Raw genomic sequence first — 17,378 nt, 5'->3', positions numbered from 1 at the left:
TTTGCAGTGTACTTTCCGAGCCCCATTTTGACCCGCTGTGAAAATTGAAAAGCGCTCGAAAGTAAATAGAAAACGCTCGAGTCCAAAACACTGAGGCGCAAAGATTAACACCAGCTCCAGGCCAGTTTTTCAGGCCAATTCCAAGCTTCTACCAAAGAGTGTGAATAAATTAAGGCATCAAGATCATAATACAAACGATCTTCCACTATAAACACTTTGATTAGCAATCTGTTGTCTGTCTGTGTGTGTCTTTGTGTGTGTGAGTGGCAACTCCCGCTGCGAAATTGAAATGGAAGCGGCAGCAAAACGAGCCAACAACAACAATAACAACAGCAACAACAACAACAACAACAACAAAAGGAGCCCAAAACTCAAGTCGAAGTCGAAGTCAAAGTCAATGTTGGTTAAGAAAGCGGCAAACACCAAAATGCCCATAATTATGACAATCAGTTGTTATCGTTGTTGTTGTTGTTGCTTTTGTTGTTGCTGCTTTCGTTGCTGCTATTGTTGTTGCCATGTTTATGATGAAGCGTTAATCCGCATTGTTGCTACGTTGTTATTCAGTTGTTGGCTTAAGAATCTGTTACAGAAAACTTAAAAGCGTCGCTTTAATAACTTTATTGATTTCGATTAAGCGCTATAAGGTAGGGTACAACAGCGGGCATATTGATACCAGTAAGTACTTTGAGACAATCTCTTACAATTATTATAAGTCTATTTTTTTAAAAACCTTCTCCAAAAGAATCTTGCCAAGAACCAACTTTCTAAAATAAACGCAACCGAAAAGAAATTTTTCTAGAAAGAAGTTTTTTTAATGCAATTCCTGTAGAAGAAACGTTACATATATATAGCGGAAAATGTCGAAGAAAAAAACCACATCTTAGAGCGAATTCTCTAAAATAATCGTTTTTAAATAGATATAATATCTTACTTTTTCTAAGAGAATCGTATTCAAATTTATCTTCTCTGAAATGATAACTTTTAAAAAAAACTAGTCATCTGAAACAATCCATTTTTAAGCTTTTACTGTCCTATGATAGGAAATGCTAAGATATTATATGAAAGGGTAGCACATCCATTAGTCAGTCTAACCGATTGCAGGGCAGAGGCCAATAAACAATAATTCATGAACAATAAGGAAAACAAAAATATCTCTTGAGCTCAATAAAAACTCATTTACAATAACCAAACGCAAGCAAAAAGATACGGATACAGATGTACCTAAAGATACAAATACAGTGTTAAAGATAGACTGAAAAGGTGAATCCGTAAAATTATGAGCCAAAGCAGAGAGATTTTATTCTTCTGTATGGTCAAGAGGGTTTAAGGAGGCAGTCGAAAAATCAGAAGAAAATAAAAAAAAAAAGAAAAATAATAATAATAATTTAATGAAAAACGTGTGAAGAATTGTTAAAAGCGACCAATTTGATTTGCATCGAAAAGTAATTGAGCCACAAAAGTTATGGATGCGCGACGGGGGCACACGACCACGAAACGAATGGAAGAAGCAGCCAGTGAGAGAAGGACAAAGGGAATGAGGGAAGAGGAGAGAGGGAAGAAATGAAAGGAGAGCAATGTGGAGCAAGAGACTGAAGAGAAGTTAAGAAATTGAAACTGAAGGCAGCTGAAAGCTGCTCGAGAAATCTACAAATACACGCAAACACACACACACACACACACATACCGACAGATTGAGCGCTCAGCAGAAAATCTTTCAAATCATGCACAATTATTAAAATACATAAACGTAATAATCATATCAACAGGGCAGCATCGACAACCACAAAAGGGGGGCAAGCAACACGCGGAATCATTAACAGCATGCAGCAACAGCAACAACAACAACAACAACAGCAACAACAAGACTTACAACAACAAGCAAAGCGCGAACACTGAAAAATTAATAAGCAATAAAATTGCCATGAAATGAACTCCACAAATTCCCATGAAAGCGCTTGCCGCAGTTGCCGTCAACGTCAACGTCGACGTCACGCTGTGTAGCAGCAACAGCAACAACAACAGCAGCAACAGCAACAACAGCAACAGCCAGTTAAACTAACCGGGCTTAAAATTTAAACGGTTAATTGTGCCATACCGCAACTTGGGCCCCAAAACTGTATGCAAATTCAATTGACACTCTTTTGTGTGTTGCATGCCACATTGACTGGCATTTTGCAGCAAAGCGGATCAGCCTGTTGATCAGCACGCGTTCAATTAGCTTAATCTCTCACTCGATTGCTCACTCTCACTCTCTCTCAAGCTCTTTTACTTGACCTCTTTTATCAACTGCGATAACCATCTTAAATATACGTGTACTTATGTATGTTTCGTACTACATAAAAGAAAGGACGATAATTGTCTACCAATTATAGTGTGTTATACCTTTTCTTTTGTTTTTAAAACACTCTTAACTTTATTAAAATTGAATCGAATTTTAATAAATACTGTTTATTGATTCAGCAATAAAATTTTGTTTATTTTGGAAAATTTGCTTTTGTTTTTTAATACTTACTACTATAAACTTAAATGAAAATGTTGAACTCTCAAAAGTAATTGAAACTTAAATTAACCTCCAACAAATTTCGAACGAAACCCATTTTTATTTTTATAGATTTGGGGCCCCATATGACAAACATTTTATTTCTATGGTGTATTTTTTTTTTAAATTTAAAAAATTTGGCTTATTTTTCTTAGCTGTTTTTAGAGGTGCGCCCACATTTCTGATTATTTCTCGAGAATGCCAATCCCACAAAAAAACCTCTACACGAGGTAAAAGTCTTGTGACGTAAGAAATTTCTAGCCCCAAAATTTCTGATATCCAATTTTGTGACGAAAAAAATTCAGTTAAATATAAAAATTTTAAATAAAAATATAAATTAATTAAAAAAAACAACCAAAATTGTCATTGTGCACTGTGCGCAAAAAGGGTAAGCTTCTCTGTACATAAAAATTACTTTTTGCACAGTGCCGAATGCCAATTTTGGTTTTTTTTAGAGGTTATTTTTGTTGAATAACAGAAATTTTTGCAATTGCTTTGGCTTGTGACATTGTAACTTTATCATTAATGCAGTCAGATAATAAAATATATATATTTAGTTGTTGAATTTCATTAATATTAAAAAAAATACATAAGTCTATAAGTCATAAGTAAATAAGTCTAACTTAAATGTATATTCTATTAGTTAGGTTACGATATCTCGTTAAACAAAAAAGTTTTTCATGCTAAGACTTAATATTGAACAGATCGGTCCTATGGCAGCTATATGATATAGTGGTCCGATTTTAACCAATTTTGGTCGGGATATATAAAACCAAGTTTAATGCATATTGTATCAGTTTGGTTGAGATATCCCATAAAACCAAAAAAATTTTCGTACTAAAACGTGATTTTCAACCGATAGAAAAATGTATATATTCAGTTAACAAGTAATATCCTCCAAACTCCTCAGCCAAAATTTATGTTTCACAATTGTACGTACTACAACATACTTAAATTTAATAAAAATCGTTAGAGCCCTTTTGTCAAAAATCGGCAAAATGTAAGCTAAAAAACCATATTTGACCTGTAAAATGTTACCTGAGTACTTAAGAAATAAAGTTTAAAGGTACGCCTAAAAGCCTCAAACACACATTTCCAATGATATATAGAACATATATGTAGCTTCTATGGTTTGGAAACTGTTGAGGTTTCAATTTTAGCGGAATTTAGCTTTTTCCCTATAAACTAGCGGTTTTTTTAAAAGTCGTAAAGTAGTAAATCCCCTAATCTTCTTTAGCGCTTTGATACAAACAGACTAACAAACAAACTGAATTTTCATTTAATTTTGAGAAGTCCACTAAAAATTTCAAGTTTAATTATCTTTTGAACTAGTTGTCGGATTTGGGTGATAAAGGTAAAAATTAAAAATGTTACCAAAAGGCCCCAACTGCCCAATTAGCTGCAATCATTAAAATTTTTCCCCTCCCACTTATGTCAAGAACCAGGTGAGTTAGCATAAGCTTTAGTACGCCATTTTGTAAGTTAGGACTAAACCTTTCGATCGGTATGTAACATAACATTACTTATAGTTTTACTTACTTTTATTAATTGAGTAGAATCTTGCTTCTGTTTGGCTTAAAAAAAAAGAAGCAAATTTCTGAAATAGAATCAAAATAATATTGCCATGGAGGATATGGTTATTAAATCCAAGTTGATATCTAAAAGTTTAGTTCATACAATCGTTATGATTTTGGCTTTGTTTGCTGAGAACTTTTGTTATATTCAGATTTGTTTTTAAATAACACAACAGGTTTCCCTGACTTCTGTAGGAATAAGTAGCTGAAACCTGCCAAAGAGATACCCATAAAATTCCCTAGATGCATTTCGATTTTTACAGCTGTCAATTGATTTGTTTATCCATATTTTTATGAGCTATTAGAAACATATTTGATTTTGAATACCTCGCATAAAAATCAAAATCACTCGAGCCCATTAACTAGACATCCGAAGACTGTGTGAAATGAGCGACCAATTCTCAAGACCCTAAAGAGGAAGTCAAAAAGACACGTCAACTCATTTATGCGGAATATTTGTTTGATGCCATTTAAATTGTTGTTTATTGGAACGCATTTCGCCAACTTTTATTTGCCATTTTATTGGACCAAAAAAAAAGCCATGTTTTGTGTATTTTTTTGTTTTGTTTTTTACAATTTGTTTTTATTTTTGTTGGACAATATGTTGCTTTTGGGTTTATTTTTTGTTTTATTATTTTTTAAATACAATATACATATGTTCTTTGCATTCTATTTGTAATATTTTCGTGTGTCTCATATGCGATATATGTTATATGTTCTTTTCTTTACCTTGTTGTTCTTTTTCTTCTATTTCAAGACAAAAAAAAAATAGCTTATGTTCTTATTTCTTTTGCTGTATTTTGTTTTTTTTTTTTTTGCTATTTTAAATTACATTTTTACACTCACACATACGCGCGCACACTCACACATACTCAGTCATACGGCACAAAAAAAAAACTTATGTAATATTTATATTTATTATTATTATTATTACATATTATATATATCGTAATTTTACCATTTCTTTTAAGCATTGCTTTGCGTTTAAAATAAAAATCATAATAAAATAATAATTAAAATAAAAAAAATGAAAATTTGTTTATAATAATATCTTAAAAATAGCAAAAAAAAATTCAAACTACGAGCTAATTTTAGTCTCTCTTGGAACAATAAAAATTAAGCTAAGACACAAAAAAAAAAATGGAATAAATAAAATCACTTAGCTATAATTAAGCTCGAAGCCGTAACTGGAGTGAGAGCAGAATAAACGATAAAGATAAAGCCGAAACAAAGAAACGAAAGGAAATAAACTAATTTTTACAATAGATTTAATTATATTAAGAGATAAGTACCCGAGAAGAAAGAACAAAAAAACGTGAAATGAGCAAAAACATTTAGGAACTCATACTTTGAATGACAAGGAAATTAATAAAAGACAAACCCGACCGCGTTGCCAACTCCGAAAGAGCTAGACGGCTTGGTAAATGGAGCCGAGCACCAGGCCAAGTCGATATGCACCTGGAATCGCAACTGGAACTCGAACTGGAACTGGAACTAAATCTGGAGTTGGACTGCCTCACGTGTTGTTGAAGAGCAGCGACTCGATGCTGAACGGATTGCTGCGCCGCATGCTGATGGGCGACGTTTGGTGGACAAGATTCGCTGCTGCAGCGACCGCAGCCGCCGTTGCCGTCGCAGCGACTGCGCTGTGATGCTGTGAGTTCTGCAGGTTGAGTTGATGGAAGGCCTTGGCGGGGAAGAGCAACGATTTGGGGGAGCCCGAGTCGCGTGCATTTGAATCGCGTTCATCCGTCTCACCGGCATCGGATTGCTCCGAGTGCATATAGCCAGCACCGCTGCCACCACCAGCTCCATTGCTGCTCGTGTGCAGCGTTGATGGAGGCGCCACCGAACTGGGACTGCCCAAGCTGCCGCCGCCTCCAATATAGCTGCCACCCCGCGAACTATCGCCATCGCCATCGAGTCCGCCACAGTGGGACATCCCAAGATGTCCGCCACCCAAGCGGGCGGGACTCACCGCATCGCTGTCCAGCTCATCGTCGCTGTCGGTGCCGCCAACCACATCGATCTGTATGCCATCATCCTCCAGATCGGAGTCGGAGAACGTGCCGTTCGCCTTATGCTGTGATATGTATTCGGCCTTCAGCGCCTCCAGGTCAACGGTGATTCCCTTGGCCTGCAACTTACGCGCCTGCCTGTCGATCGCCTTGGCCAACTTCTTGCGCCTTCTCGCTCTGCAAGGACCAAAGAAAAAAAAGAGGCAAAGCAAAGCAAAGATTTAATACAAATTCGGTGCAACTAGATAGTAAAGTTATCAAGAGTTGAATAAATCCTGCTCTCTCTGATCAGATCTAAATATCTAGAGTGATAAACGCAATTTAAGCTCCCTCTCTTCAAGCTTTAGGTTGAATTACCAGCTTTAGGTGCTGTCAACTTGTTGAGAAAAAAATATACAATTGGAAAACTAAAAAATATTCGTTGGAAAATCTGTATCAATCTCTTTTAAGGTCTGTTTTTCAATGTCTAGTTAGGGGGTTTGATAACTTTATCAGCAATACTTTGACTTAAACTGTATTCTAATGGTGACTGCAAAATTTATTTTCAAAAATCTCTGCTTATATTTTTTATGATTTTCTGAAAATTGCTAAAAAATTAAATTTTTTGCACATTTTCCTCTTTTTCATACAAAATTTTTCTGAGACCATCCCATGCAAAAAATCATAAAAAATATAAGCAAAGACATTTAAAAAAATTTATTTTTGCAGTCACTATTAGAATTGTTTGGAGAAACTATTGCATCAAAACATTTTTTGTTGAAGCCCTAGGAAAAAAGTGAAAAAAGTAGATTTTTGCATAAATTCTAAATTTTCAATGGGTACTTAATGGGTTAAGGAATTTATTGTATCATTCAAACGGAATCCAAATGAGCTTTTCATTAATGCTAAAATGTACATGAAGTTAGTTCAAATTATGAGTAAATTTTCCTTATACTTTTGTCAAAATACTTATGCCCACCAGTGTATGTTTGCAGCCTTAGTTGATGCGAGAGCAAATAATTATTGAGCTTACTAAATAAGCATAACAGTGCTGCCAACTTGTCCAAAATATATTTATTTACATTGCATATCATTTTGAGAAATTAATGATTCACAAATTGACTGAGTAAAAATAACATAAAGTCAAGCTTAAAAGCATTTGGGCATATTTTTATATTACTGAATTTTCTATCAAAGAATTACTAAACATGCACTAGGCTAAGTTTAATACATATTGCGACAGAAGCTGTAAGTAAAGCTTAAACGCAATAAACTGCATTTGAAGTGACTATAATTTTAGTAGAAACTGTAACACAATCTAGTAGAAAATAGAAAAACAGTGATGTGACAACTTAATTAACTGCCAACTTACTAAAAATAGCCTTTAAAGTGTGTCTATGTTTTTGATAAACTTTATATTGTTTATCAAGGTATAATCTTGATAACTTGCTGAATAATATATATGTTTGTGTAAAATGGAACCGTCAACTTACCGCTCCTTGGCCTTGAGCTCGTTGGGAGGAATCGGTTCGCCGCTGCACGTCTGCGGCTGGGCATTGTGGGCCGGTCGACCGGGACCCTTTTTGGTGTGCTCACGCTTACGCACCTTGGCACGTCGATTCTGGAACCATACCTATCTGGAACAAAGCGTATAATCTCAGCAAAGATGCAACAATAGCGGCGACAATTCAGGCCGCAGAAGGAGCCTGCCAAGAGGCAATTATTGCAACTAAACTCACCGCAACTCGCGACTCCTTCAGATCCAGTCGCATGGCCAACGCCTCACGCATGAATATATCCGGATAATGGCTGGCCGAGAATGCTCGTTCCAGTTCCTCCAGCTGCCACGAATTGAAGTTTGTTCGCGACCTACGACGCTTTGCAGCACTGCTGTCGTCATCGCCATCTCCAGGAAATCCTATGAATATGGAAAAAATTAAACGAATGTTATTTTTTTTATTTATTTATGTATTTTTTTTAGAGTTAATTTGGTTGTTATTAAAACTAATTACGGTTATAGAAATGCCCAAAAACTAACCCCCAACTAAGCACACATAACCACTAGGGACTCAGAAAGGGACAGAAATGGGAATGGGAAATGAAACTGAAACTGAAACTGGAAAGAGAAAGAGAAAGGCAACTGGTTCCCTCAAAAGTTCGCTGTAATCTGTGTTGATGCCAAAACGCTTTGTTATCACACTAAATAGCTTCATAATTAAGTGTTGGAAAATTATTTAAATTAACTAAGACAACACACACAAACACACACAAATACAAAATACAAAATACATAAAATGCATAAATATTCATAATCATATATTTCAATTACAACGCTCCACAGAAGTGGATAATGTTCCCCCCGTCCTCTCCCTTTCACACTCATCTACCCCTCCCTTATGTTCCTCTGTTAACCCTAAATCCATTGGCCATATCCTCGTTGCAGTTGCCGTCGGCTAACAATAAAAACAAAACAATTTAATTACGTTTCTATTTTGTCGGTTCGCTACAGTTTCGCGTGAACAGGATACACATGCATATTCATACATATATATTTTGTGTATATATACCAAAAAAAGGGGCGTGGCACACACACACACACACAATCACATAGACACACTCTGTCCGAAATGCATGCAAAAGCTTTGCAATTTATCAAATTAACTGCGATCGGGCCAAGAGAGAATCGCAGCAAAGCCGACAAAAGGTACAAAAGGTGTTGGCTGCGCTTAGAGACGCTTTTTGACTGCTTCGCACAGCGCTGGACAAATATATATGGATGCTGCACATTTGGCTGAACAGCAATGCTCTCCGTTTAGCCTTTTTTTTTTATCAAAATAAATGTCAAACATTTCCTATTCAGAAATCTATTCTGGCTTATACATTCTAAGATTAATAAATTGATCAAGAAAAATGTTTGAAAATACAATAAATATTGATGACATTATAGAGCTACTTCATAGAAATAAATTTAGATTTAAATAAGTATAGAAAAGTTGGTGAATACACTTGCTGAATTAAACTATTCATAAATATACTCATTATATATACATATATATGTTAATAGGCAATCATTTGTATTCTAACTCTAACTGTATTATAAATACCCATAAATACATTCATTATATTCACTTTGACTTGCCTAAGCGAATGTGCAATCTAATATGCGCATAGTCGTATATTATTCATGCAACAATGAATACACTCATACATGCCATTTGACCACTTTGTAAACACATATCCTTTTCTATGCTAGCGAACCTAATGAACGTTCTCCCTCTCTCCCTCTCCCTCTTGTTGTCTCTCTCTTTTGCAATGTGAACCTGAGCCCGCCTTCTCCTTCTCCTCCACTTCCTCTTTGTATAACGCACAACTGGAGCACGCCCATAATGAATGGTTTGTGCTGTTTGCTGTTTGTTGTTAAAGTGTATCTAATTATGCGGCAGGCGCTGTGTTACGTTTGTTTGCCGCTCGCAAAAGCGACAAAAAACTCGTTTGTTTTAAACGACGCGACGTCGCCTCAATGGTCAGCGGAGTGTATGTGTGTGTGTGTGAGTGTGTGGAAGTGTACATATATATATATATATATATATATATATATGTGTGTGTGTGTGTGTGCGTTTTAATAACTCAATAACAACGTCAAATACACAAGAATAATAGAGACATTAAGAGCAAAAGCGACTAACAAAACGCTCGACGAGACCAAAGCCAAAAGGGCGGCGTCGGCGTCGTCGTCGACGTCGACGTCAACAGCACAGCGTTGCCACATTTCAATGTGCGTGCGTATGTGTGCGTGTGTGTGAGTGAGTGCGTTTTATGCACACAAAGTGCATTCAAATGACTTAATAATAACAGTGCATGTGAATGTGAATGTGAATGTGTTTGAGTGTGAGTGCGAGTGTGAGTTTGAGTGTAAAGACACATAATTCATTTTGTGTTTGCCTTCTTTTTCTCACCCGCCTCTATCCCTCTCTGTCGCTCTCTGGGATTTGTGATTTGTGCTGTGGCACAAAATGCAAACGATAATTGAAATTTATTATGATTATTGCGCCCACCGTGTGCCAAGTGCCATGTGCAACGAGCAATGTGCAACGATAGGTGGCACTTTGCAAGCAGCCTTCCCCTCCCTTTATCCTCACTGGAACGGTGCAGTCTGCAATTTGGCAACGTTGCAAAACGATGCCAGCCCTAACCTCAAACTTGCAACTTCGCAAGCTAAAGTCGAAATCAGAGTAAACGAGTTGTGTTGTTGTATTGTTGTGTTGCATGCCACAATCACATTCCGTGGCATGTTAGGTTTCGTTTAGAGCGCGCGTCAGCTAAGCAATATAACAGTAGCACCCTTAAGCAACCCTCCATCCAACCCTCTCTTCTGAGGGGAAAAGCGAACCACTTAAGTCATAAAAATTAAGGCAAAAAAATAAAACTAAAGGCAACTCTAAAAATTGTAAGAAAACTCTTTGACCTGTCCAGGTTGAAGTTAAATTCATGTTCTTGCCTCTTTTTTTTTTGGGCGTGTAACGGGATTTGAGTGGGTGGGGGAGGTAGGTTACGAGAGGGGATTGTTGAGTTCCTTTTTTAATAGCCAAAACTTAATTGCAGGCAATTGCGAAATGTGTAGAACCATAGTTGATACATGTTAATCAAAACACGCCAATTGAATTGAGTACCATTAGGGTATTCACATGCATTCACTTGAATTAGTCGAATAGCTGCAGAAAGATTAACTCATTTCGTGTTCGAGCTGGCGAGTGTTTAGCCTAATATGATTTTTATTCGCTTTAGTCATACGTATTCAATATGCGAATGCATTCATTTGACTCACTTTAGACATTAGAATTCAATTGTAATTCACTTAAACGAAATCTGATTATTTCAGCACCAATTGAAATTGTGAAATGTGAATAGTATTCGATAAAAATTTATTTATAGCATACTTTTAAGATTTTCGAATAAATATTAAACTATATTCAAAGGAACGTTTAATTAAAATTTAGTTTTTTTAATTCAATGACTGTTTGTTGTATTCACAAGTTATTCATTTGTGTTATTCACTTGACTTATAGACAGTTTTCTATCTCTCTCTCCCCATCTCTCTACATTTCTCCAAAATTTACTTTTCTTTATTATCTATAATCATAGATTATAATTGAATGCTGTTTCAATTCCATTATGTTTCATCCGAACCCTTTGCTTGACACAAAAAGCTCATTACGAAACGGAAATGCTTAAAGAATTGAAATCAAATCTATTTGGCCAAAAGCGATTCATCATACACGTATCATATTTCAGTTGTCAGTTGTCAGTTTTCAGATTTCAGTTGGACTTGTTGTCGTCCGTCGTCTTTATAAGGCGGAAGTGCTGTGTGTGTTTTCCTTTAAGCTCATTTCAAATTCATTATAAAAACAACAGAACAACACACACACAGCCGCAGAGTTAGAAACAAAATGGCAAACAGCAACGAAAAATCGCATGATAAATGATTTCGATCGTTTTATGACAGTTTCTTCATTTCCGGCGTGAAATGAGCAAAAAGCAGCCAAAAAGAAAACGGAGCATGGCCAAGTGACTGATGGTGTCCCCCCCTTTCTCTCTCTCTCTCTCTCTCCTACTCTTTCTTTCTTTCTTTCTTTCTTTTTCCTTGTGTCTGTACACTCCCCCGCCTACCCCGTTGACGTTGCTGCCACACGGCTGCTTGCAAGAGTTTTTTCAGCTCGCCAAAATGATTAATGAGCATTGGCAACGACACAAGCGAAGCGTACTCCCCTCCCTCACCCCCTCTCTCTCTCATGTTGCCCCAGACGATCCCAACACCCACCAACGGCAGCCAGCCATGCCACGCCCACAGCTGTGCGCCCACGTCTTAGTTGGGAACTTGCAACTTGCGACTCTACATATGAATTTATCTGCCATCGCGTTTGCTAATCAAATTGAATCAAATCAAATTAATAATTACTTTTTAAAATGGCGACACAGGAAGTGGGCGCTGTCTCCCTCCCTCACTCCCTCTCTCTCTTTGTCTCTTGAGTTGGCAATTAATTAAACAGCTGCCCCCTTTACGTCTTCCCGCTGCTCCCGCTGCTCCCTCTGCTCAGCTGCAGCCAAAGTGCAGTTAATAACAACAACAACAAGCAGAAGCGCGCCTTTTGGCCACGCCCACCGCTAACGCCCCCAGCTGTGGTTGCGATGGTGCGGTGGTGCTAGCATATCACCGCATTGGATATATGCATTATGGCCATAATTACACCAACTAGCCATCATTTGTTAATGCTAATTGGCCAATGAGCCGCAGTCGCCGTCGCCGTCGCCGTAGCGTTCCCCCTTCCTCGTGCCTCTTGCCTCTTGCCGCTTGCCACTGCAATGCGGAACGGGTCTTGGCCAAGCATTATTGGCCCGCTGAGCGAGCCGGCCAACCGACAATCAAAACGCAGCTAACGCAATTGTCTGGAATGAGCTCATCAATTTGGGCCCAATGATTGCGGGCCAACAAATGCTTTGGGCCATTTAAAATGGGGCAAGAGCCGCATTAAGAAAGTTCCACCCAAGTACAAAGAAATTATTATATATTATTGATAACTGAATGTGATCAAATTAAAGATGGCAAATAGGACAACAATTATCGATAATATTGATAGCGTCTCTGTTCTGGGAATACTAAATCGTTACTTAATCACATTTCCATAGAAAATCAATCTTATTTCATGGCAATAATAGTTGATATCGATAGTGATCGATGTATTGAGCAAAGGCAACAACTAAACAACAAAATTAGCTAATTCGAATACGAAAACTAATTGAGAGCATTAATTTATGTATGTTTTGTTGAAAGGGCAACAAGATTATCCAAAGCTGAGAGATGCCCAATTAAACGGCAAAACTATCGATAGTCTGTGTAAGTTAGAGATGGAATCCGAAAAAGACTTAAGTTTGTCTGAATAAACAACAATCAAGACCTGAATACTACTTTTTTTATTTAAAAGGAAATTTCCAAACATCAAAAGTGTCAAATTCTTTTTATCGCCATCACAAATAGTGTGATTGAATACAGATTGGAATTTTTTTAGTCGCAGTAGACTGATTTATATTAAGTTGTCAGTAATCAGAGAGAGTAAGGTAGCGATTACTCCTATATTCATATTTCAGCTGAAAGAGAATTCTGATATCGTTTTTCACATATTGATATACATAACATATTAATGAACCAATATGCTATTAGTTATTGTTTAATAATTTTAAAAATTTCTATTAAACATAGATTCGAATACAATTTAATTGAATCTTTGTTTAATTAATAAATTATTGTGATACACTGATAGAAAATTTTTTCTAAAATTAAGATTTTGGTCTCAAAGCTAAGAATTTTGGTCTAAAAAAACGCGTTGAGAGCATAAAATTCTTAAAGACAGAAAACACGTCTTGGTTTTGAGAACAATTCAAATTAGACCAAGTTCCTGTTATAAGAGTAAATGTTATTAAAATTTAAAAAAAAAATATTTTTAAATTTATAACTTATTACTTTTTTTTTTAAATTTATACATGAACACTTTTTTCTGGTTTGGTTAATTTTATACATGAAATTTTACTGTGTTCACTCTAACTCTAACGACTCTAACCAGAGCGCTACGGGACAACTATTATCTTACTATAAAATATGACATATTTATACTTTCCTAACAATTTAACATTGTTATTCTTGTATTAGATTTTTGATTTTTTAGATTAATATTCTTAGTATTAGTAATATGAACATTTTAAGAACAAAATATTTAAGATGAATTTTAGTTTGATTTTAAAAGTTGGTCTTTTTTTTCGTATCTACAATAAATATTTATACAGTCTTATATAATATCATATATTGTTATGAGGACGTTTTTATGGCTACCAAAGTGTGAGCTAAGCACACGCCATATAAGTGATACAAAACTATTTTAAGCGTTGGCTTAAACTATAGAAAAGTTGATCTTGAAGACCTAAGGCTAAAAACGAATAAGTTTCATGATGTTGCTAAGTATTATGATATAACAAAAGGAATTTTCAAGATTCTTTTAATGGAAATGAGACATGGGCCTAATGATGATCATGAATTTTGTTATGACTACCGTCATTTATTCCGATTTACATTCGTATCAAGTGAATAGGAGATTTCGATTCAATTTTAATGCGACCTTCATCGCATTCATTTATAGCTCACAGCAGGCAACGGAATCTTAAAATTCAGACTAGTAGTTCCCGGAATAGGCACCGGAGAGGGATCTAAGGGAGGGGGCCGTGGACGGGGGACCAATCTACTTTGTATGCAAAAATCAATCGAACTTTACATAATAAACGATCGCTGATTAGCTAAATCAATAAATAAGTTTTGTAGGTAGCAAAAGTCAAATGCGACTGGCAAAACTGACAATCCAAAAACATTTAGCACACGGTTAATTGAATGAATTAACATATTCGCTAACATATTCACTCACATTCTCTCTTTCTATCTCTTTTTCTCTCTTTTGTGAAGATAAGGACTATGAAGATTGTCATCTTATAGATGGCGCTTATAAGTTTGACCTCCATATAGTCAGTGCCAAGTCAGCTGCGTTGAATGATGGCTCATCAGATTGTGAATCTGGTGTGAATCAATATGAATGATCACCCAATCCAGAGTCGCAAACCTTATATACAGAATCATATACGTTGTGCAGACAAACAAATTGATTTCTGGGGAGTTCCAATCTATAAAATGGTTTACATTTCAAAGAGCTCCGATTTCAAATTCACAAGTTTCAAATTAATGAATATATGAATATATAAAGATATTCATTATGTCATAGCTAAGTGAATGAAGGTGTTAACTAAAAGTTTAGCATTGATTTTAACTATACTAAGGAATCTTTTTATTCACGATCAATACAATTTCAGAGAGCTCTGATCTCGTGTTTGAAATGAACGAATAAATGAATATAAAAATAAACACATTAGAGAAGAATTGTTCACAGTCTTATGCATCAACAAATTAAAATTCACTTATCTCTCTAACTATCCTTATATCTCTTAACTTTTATTGTAGTCTTTCTATTGAAAACTGCTTATATATCGAAATAATGTATATAGATAGATATTTTCAAAAAAATTTTCGGCATTTCTGCTCATCGAATTTTTTCTAAAGTTTATTAAGGGTGCCGTAATTCAGACTACAAAGGAAAGTACTCAATATACTTCATTATTTTTTAGATATATCCCGAAAAATGGAATTTTCCCATCGTAGCCTTTCTTTTTCGGTCAAAAATATATTTCTCTCATTTTAGAAAACAAATATTTTGAAAATTAATTATCCTTTAAAGGTCTTACTTCAGAATATAGTATATATTACTTAAATTTTGGGTATACCTTAGAGAAAGGCATCTAGCCAGCTCATAGCATTTTTTGCTCTCTTTTTAGAGGGTGAGATAAATTATATTTCTTATTATATAACTCTTAGATTTAACTAAACCCTTCTATTTTGGACTATAGTGGAATGTACTCTATATTCATTCAAAAAGTTAAGATAAAAGTACATTAAAGAAAAATCTTTCCATTACAGATCTAATTCCGACTTTTGGTATGTCTTAAAATAAATCAAAAATCGCTAAAATTTTATTCATCGACGAGTTTAAATAAATACAAGCTCCTAAAAGCACGCACTAGTTTTAATATTGTTGGAACAGACAGTTAACTGCAGTTACCCGTAAAAAAAACACGTATAACTTCTCCTTACAAATTGGAAGCTCGATATTGATTTTAGACCCATGGTTTCTTGGGCAGTTCTTCTTAGAATTCATCGTAGATTACGATTTTGATAGCCGCTTTTTTGCGAGCCACTCTAATGACCGTACTTTATGAAACTTAAGCAGGCATCAGTTGATGGATAACACTATTCAAGAAAGCTATCAAGGCTACAAACCGGTTCTGAACCGAATCTCTTGGAGTCGGTTCAGTTCAGGTTTTTAAACAGCCTGAACCGGCTCATGAACCGAACCCTTGAAATTATTGACTTTGCGAACCCAAACCTAAACCGAACCGTTTTCTTAATTAAAAGGTTCGGTTGGGAAAAAAGTTATTACATAAATTTTATGATTTTCTAATACCACGCAACTATTTGAGACTTTGCAATAAAATACGTCATATTTAAATTTTCAAATAAATTTAAATTATAATCAAAAATTTATACGTATAACAATTCAAATATTTTTTTGTATGAAATTAAACCAAGGTTTGAGCCCAAATCTTGGGTTCTGGGGTATATAAACCAATTCGCGAACCGAACCGATGTCTTGCTCTATGGCTCGAACAGCCGAACCGAACCTTTAACAAAATTTTGGAGGTTTTCAGCCCTGAAAATTATAGACGTATTTAAAATCTTGCAATTTCCAATATTTAAGATTTACCATAGGTATAGTGCTCTTCATACAGTGGCAAAGGCAAAACAACAACTCGTTGTTCTCAGATTGAAGAATCAGGAGCTCAAACATAAGCATTCCCTTTCCCAATCAGATATCTATACGCAGTTTGACTTATTCTTTTCCCAATCAGACCATTTCAGATATATACTCTTCTTCTTTGCTGTGCTCTTTGATCGTTTTCTGTTTTCGGTTTTCTGTTGAAATCGTTGCACTTACCGCCATCCTCGTTGGATCCCTCGCTCGGTGGTCCCGCCGGCGGCAAGCTCTGTCGATTGCCGATCATGAGGCGATGCTGTATGGTTGCCACAGTGCTTGCCACAGCGGCCACGGCCGTTGTCTGGGCGGCACTCACATTGCGTAGGGCCGCAGCGCTGAGACCGGTGAGATTTGCAAAGGCATTGCTGGCATTTACCGCTGCCATTTGTGTGGCCGCCGCTGCTGCCGCCGCTGTGCTGGGATGTCCGCCGGCCGTTGCCTCGAAACGTGGTCGGCCCAAAAACGGACCGTTTGGCCCAAAAACACCCGGTACACCAAATTGCAGAAACGGTCCCCACGGCGGTACACGAACGCCGCCGGGCGCCAATTGAGCGGCAGCGGCATAAAGCTGCAGTGCCGCCGTCGGATGAAGTCCCTCCGACGGCATGCTATTGTTGTTGTTGTTGTTGTTGTTGTTGGTGTTGCTGTTGTTGTTGGCGGTTGTTGGAGCGTTTGTGGCGTTTAAACGTTGCTGCAGCTGCGGCGGCGTAGCTGTCAAATGGCTATGCAGGTGATTTTGACCTGAACTGTGACCTGAACTGTGACCTGAACTGTGACTCGAGCTGTGACTGTGACTTGTCCTTTGGCG

The 17,378-nt window shown here is 36.5% G+C and overlaps 1 protein-coding gene across 1 annotated transcript; it reads right to left on the bottom strand.

The window, feature by feature from the left end:
- Positions 1 to 5,308: 5,308 nt before the first annotated feature.
- LOC117789822 (homeobox protein unc-4) lies at positions 5,309 to 16,970 on the bottom strand. The gene is made up of 4 exons (XM_034628969.1): positions 16,751 to 16,970; positions 7,850 to 8,028; positions 7,604 to 7,743; positions 5,309 to 6,308 (listed from the first exon to the last, which is right to left on the bottom strand). Exons 1-4 carry the CDS (start codon positions 16,953 to 16,955, stop codon positions 5,630 to 5,632), a joined length of 1,203 nt encoding a protein of 400 aa, XP_034484860.1. The 5' UTR covers positions 16,956 to 16,970; the 3' UTR covers positions 5,309 to 5,629.
- Between the last annotated feature and the right edge of the window lie 408 nt (positions 16,971 to 17,378).

The sequence above is a fragment of the Drosophila innubila genome, chromosome X (genome assembly GCF_004354385.1).
Source record: "Drosophila innubila isolate TH190305 chromosome X, UK_Dinn_1.0, whole genome shotgun sequence".
Taxonomy (NCBI): domain Eukaryota; kingdom Metazoa; phylum Arthropoda; class Insecta; order Diptera; family Drosophilidae; genus Drosophila; species Drosophila innubila.
The sequence above is the reverse complement of the archived record's forward strand: the minus strand, read 5'-3'. Positions and strand labels throughout refer to the sequence as shown.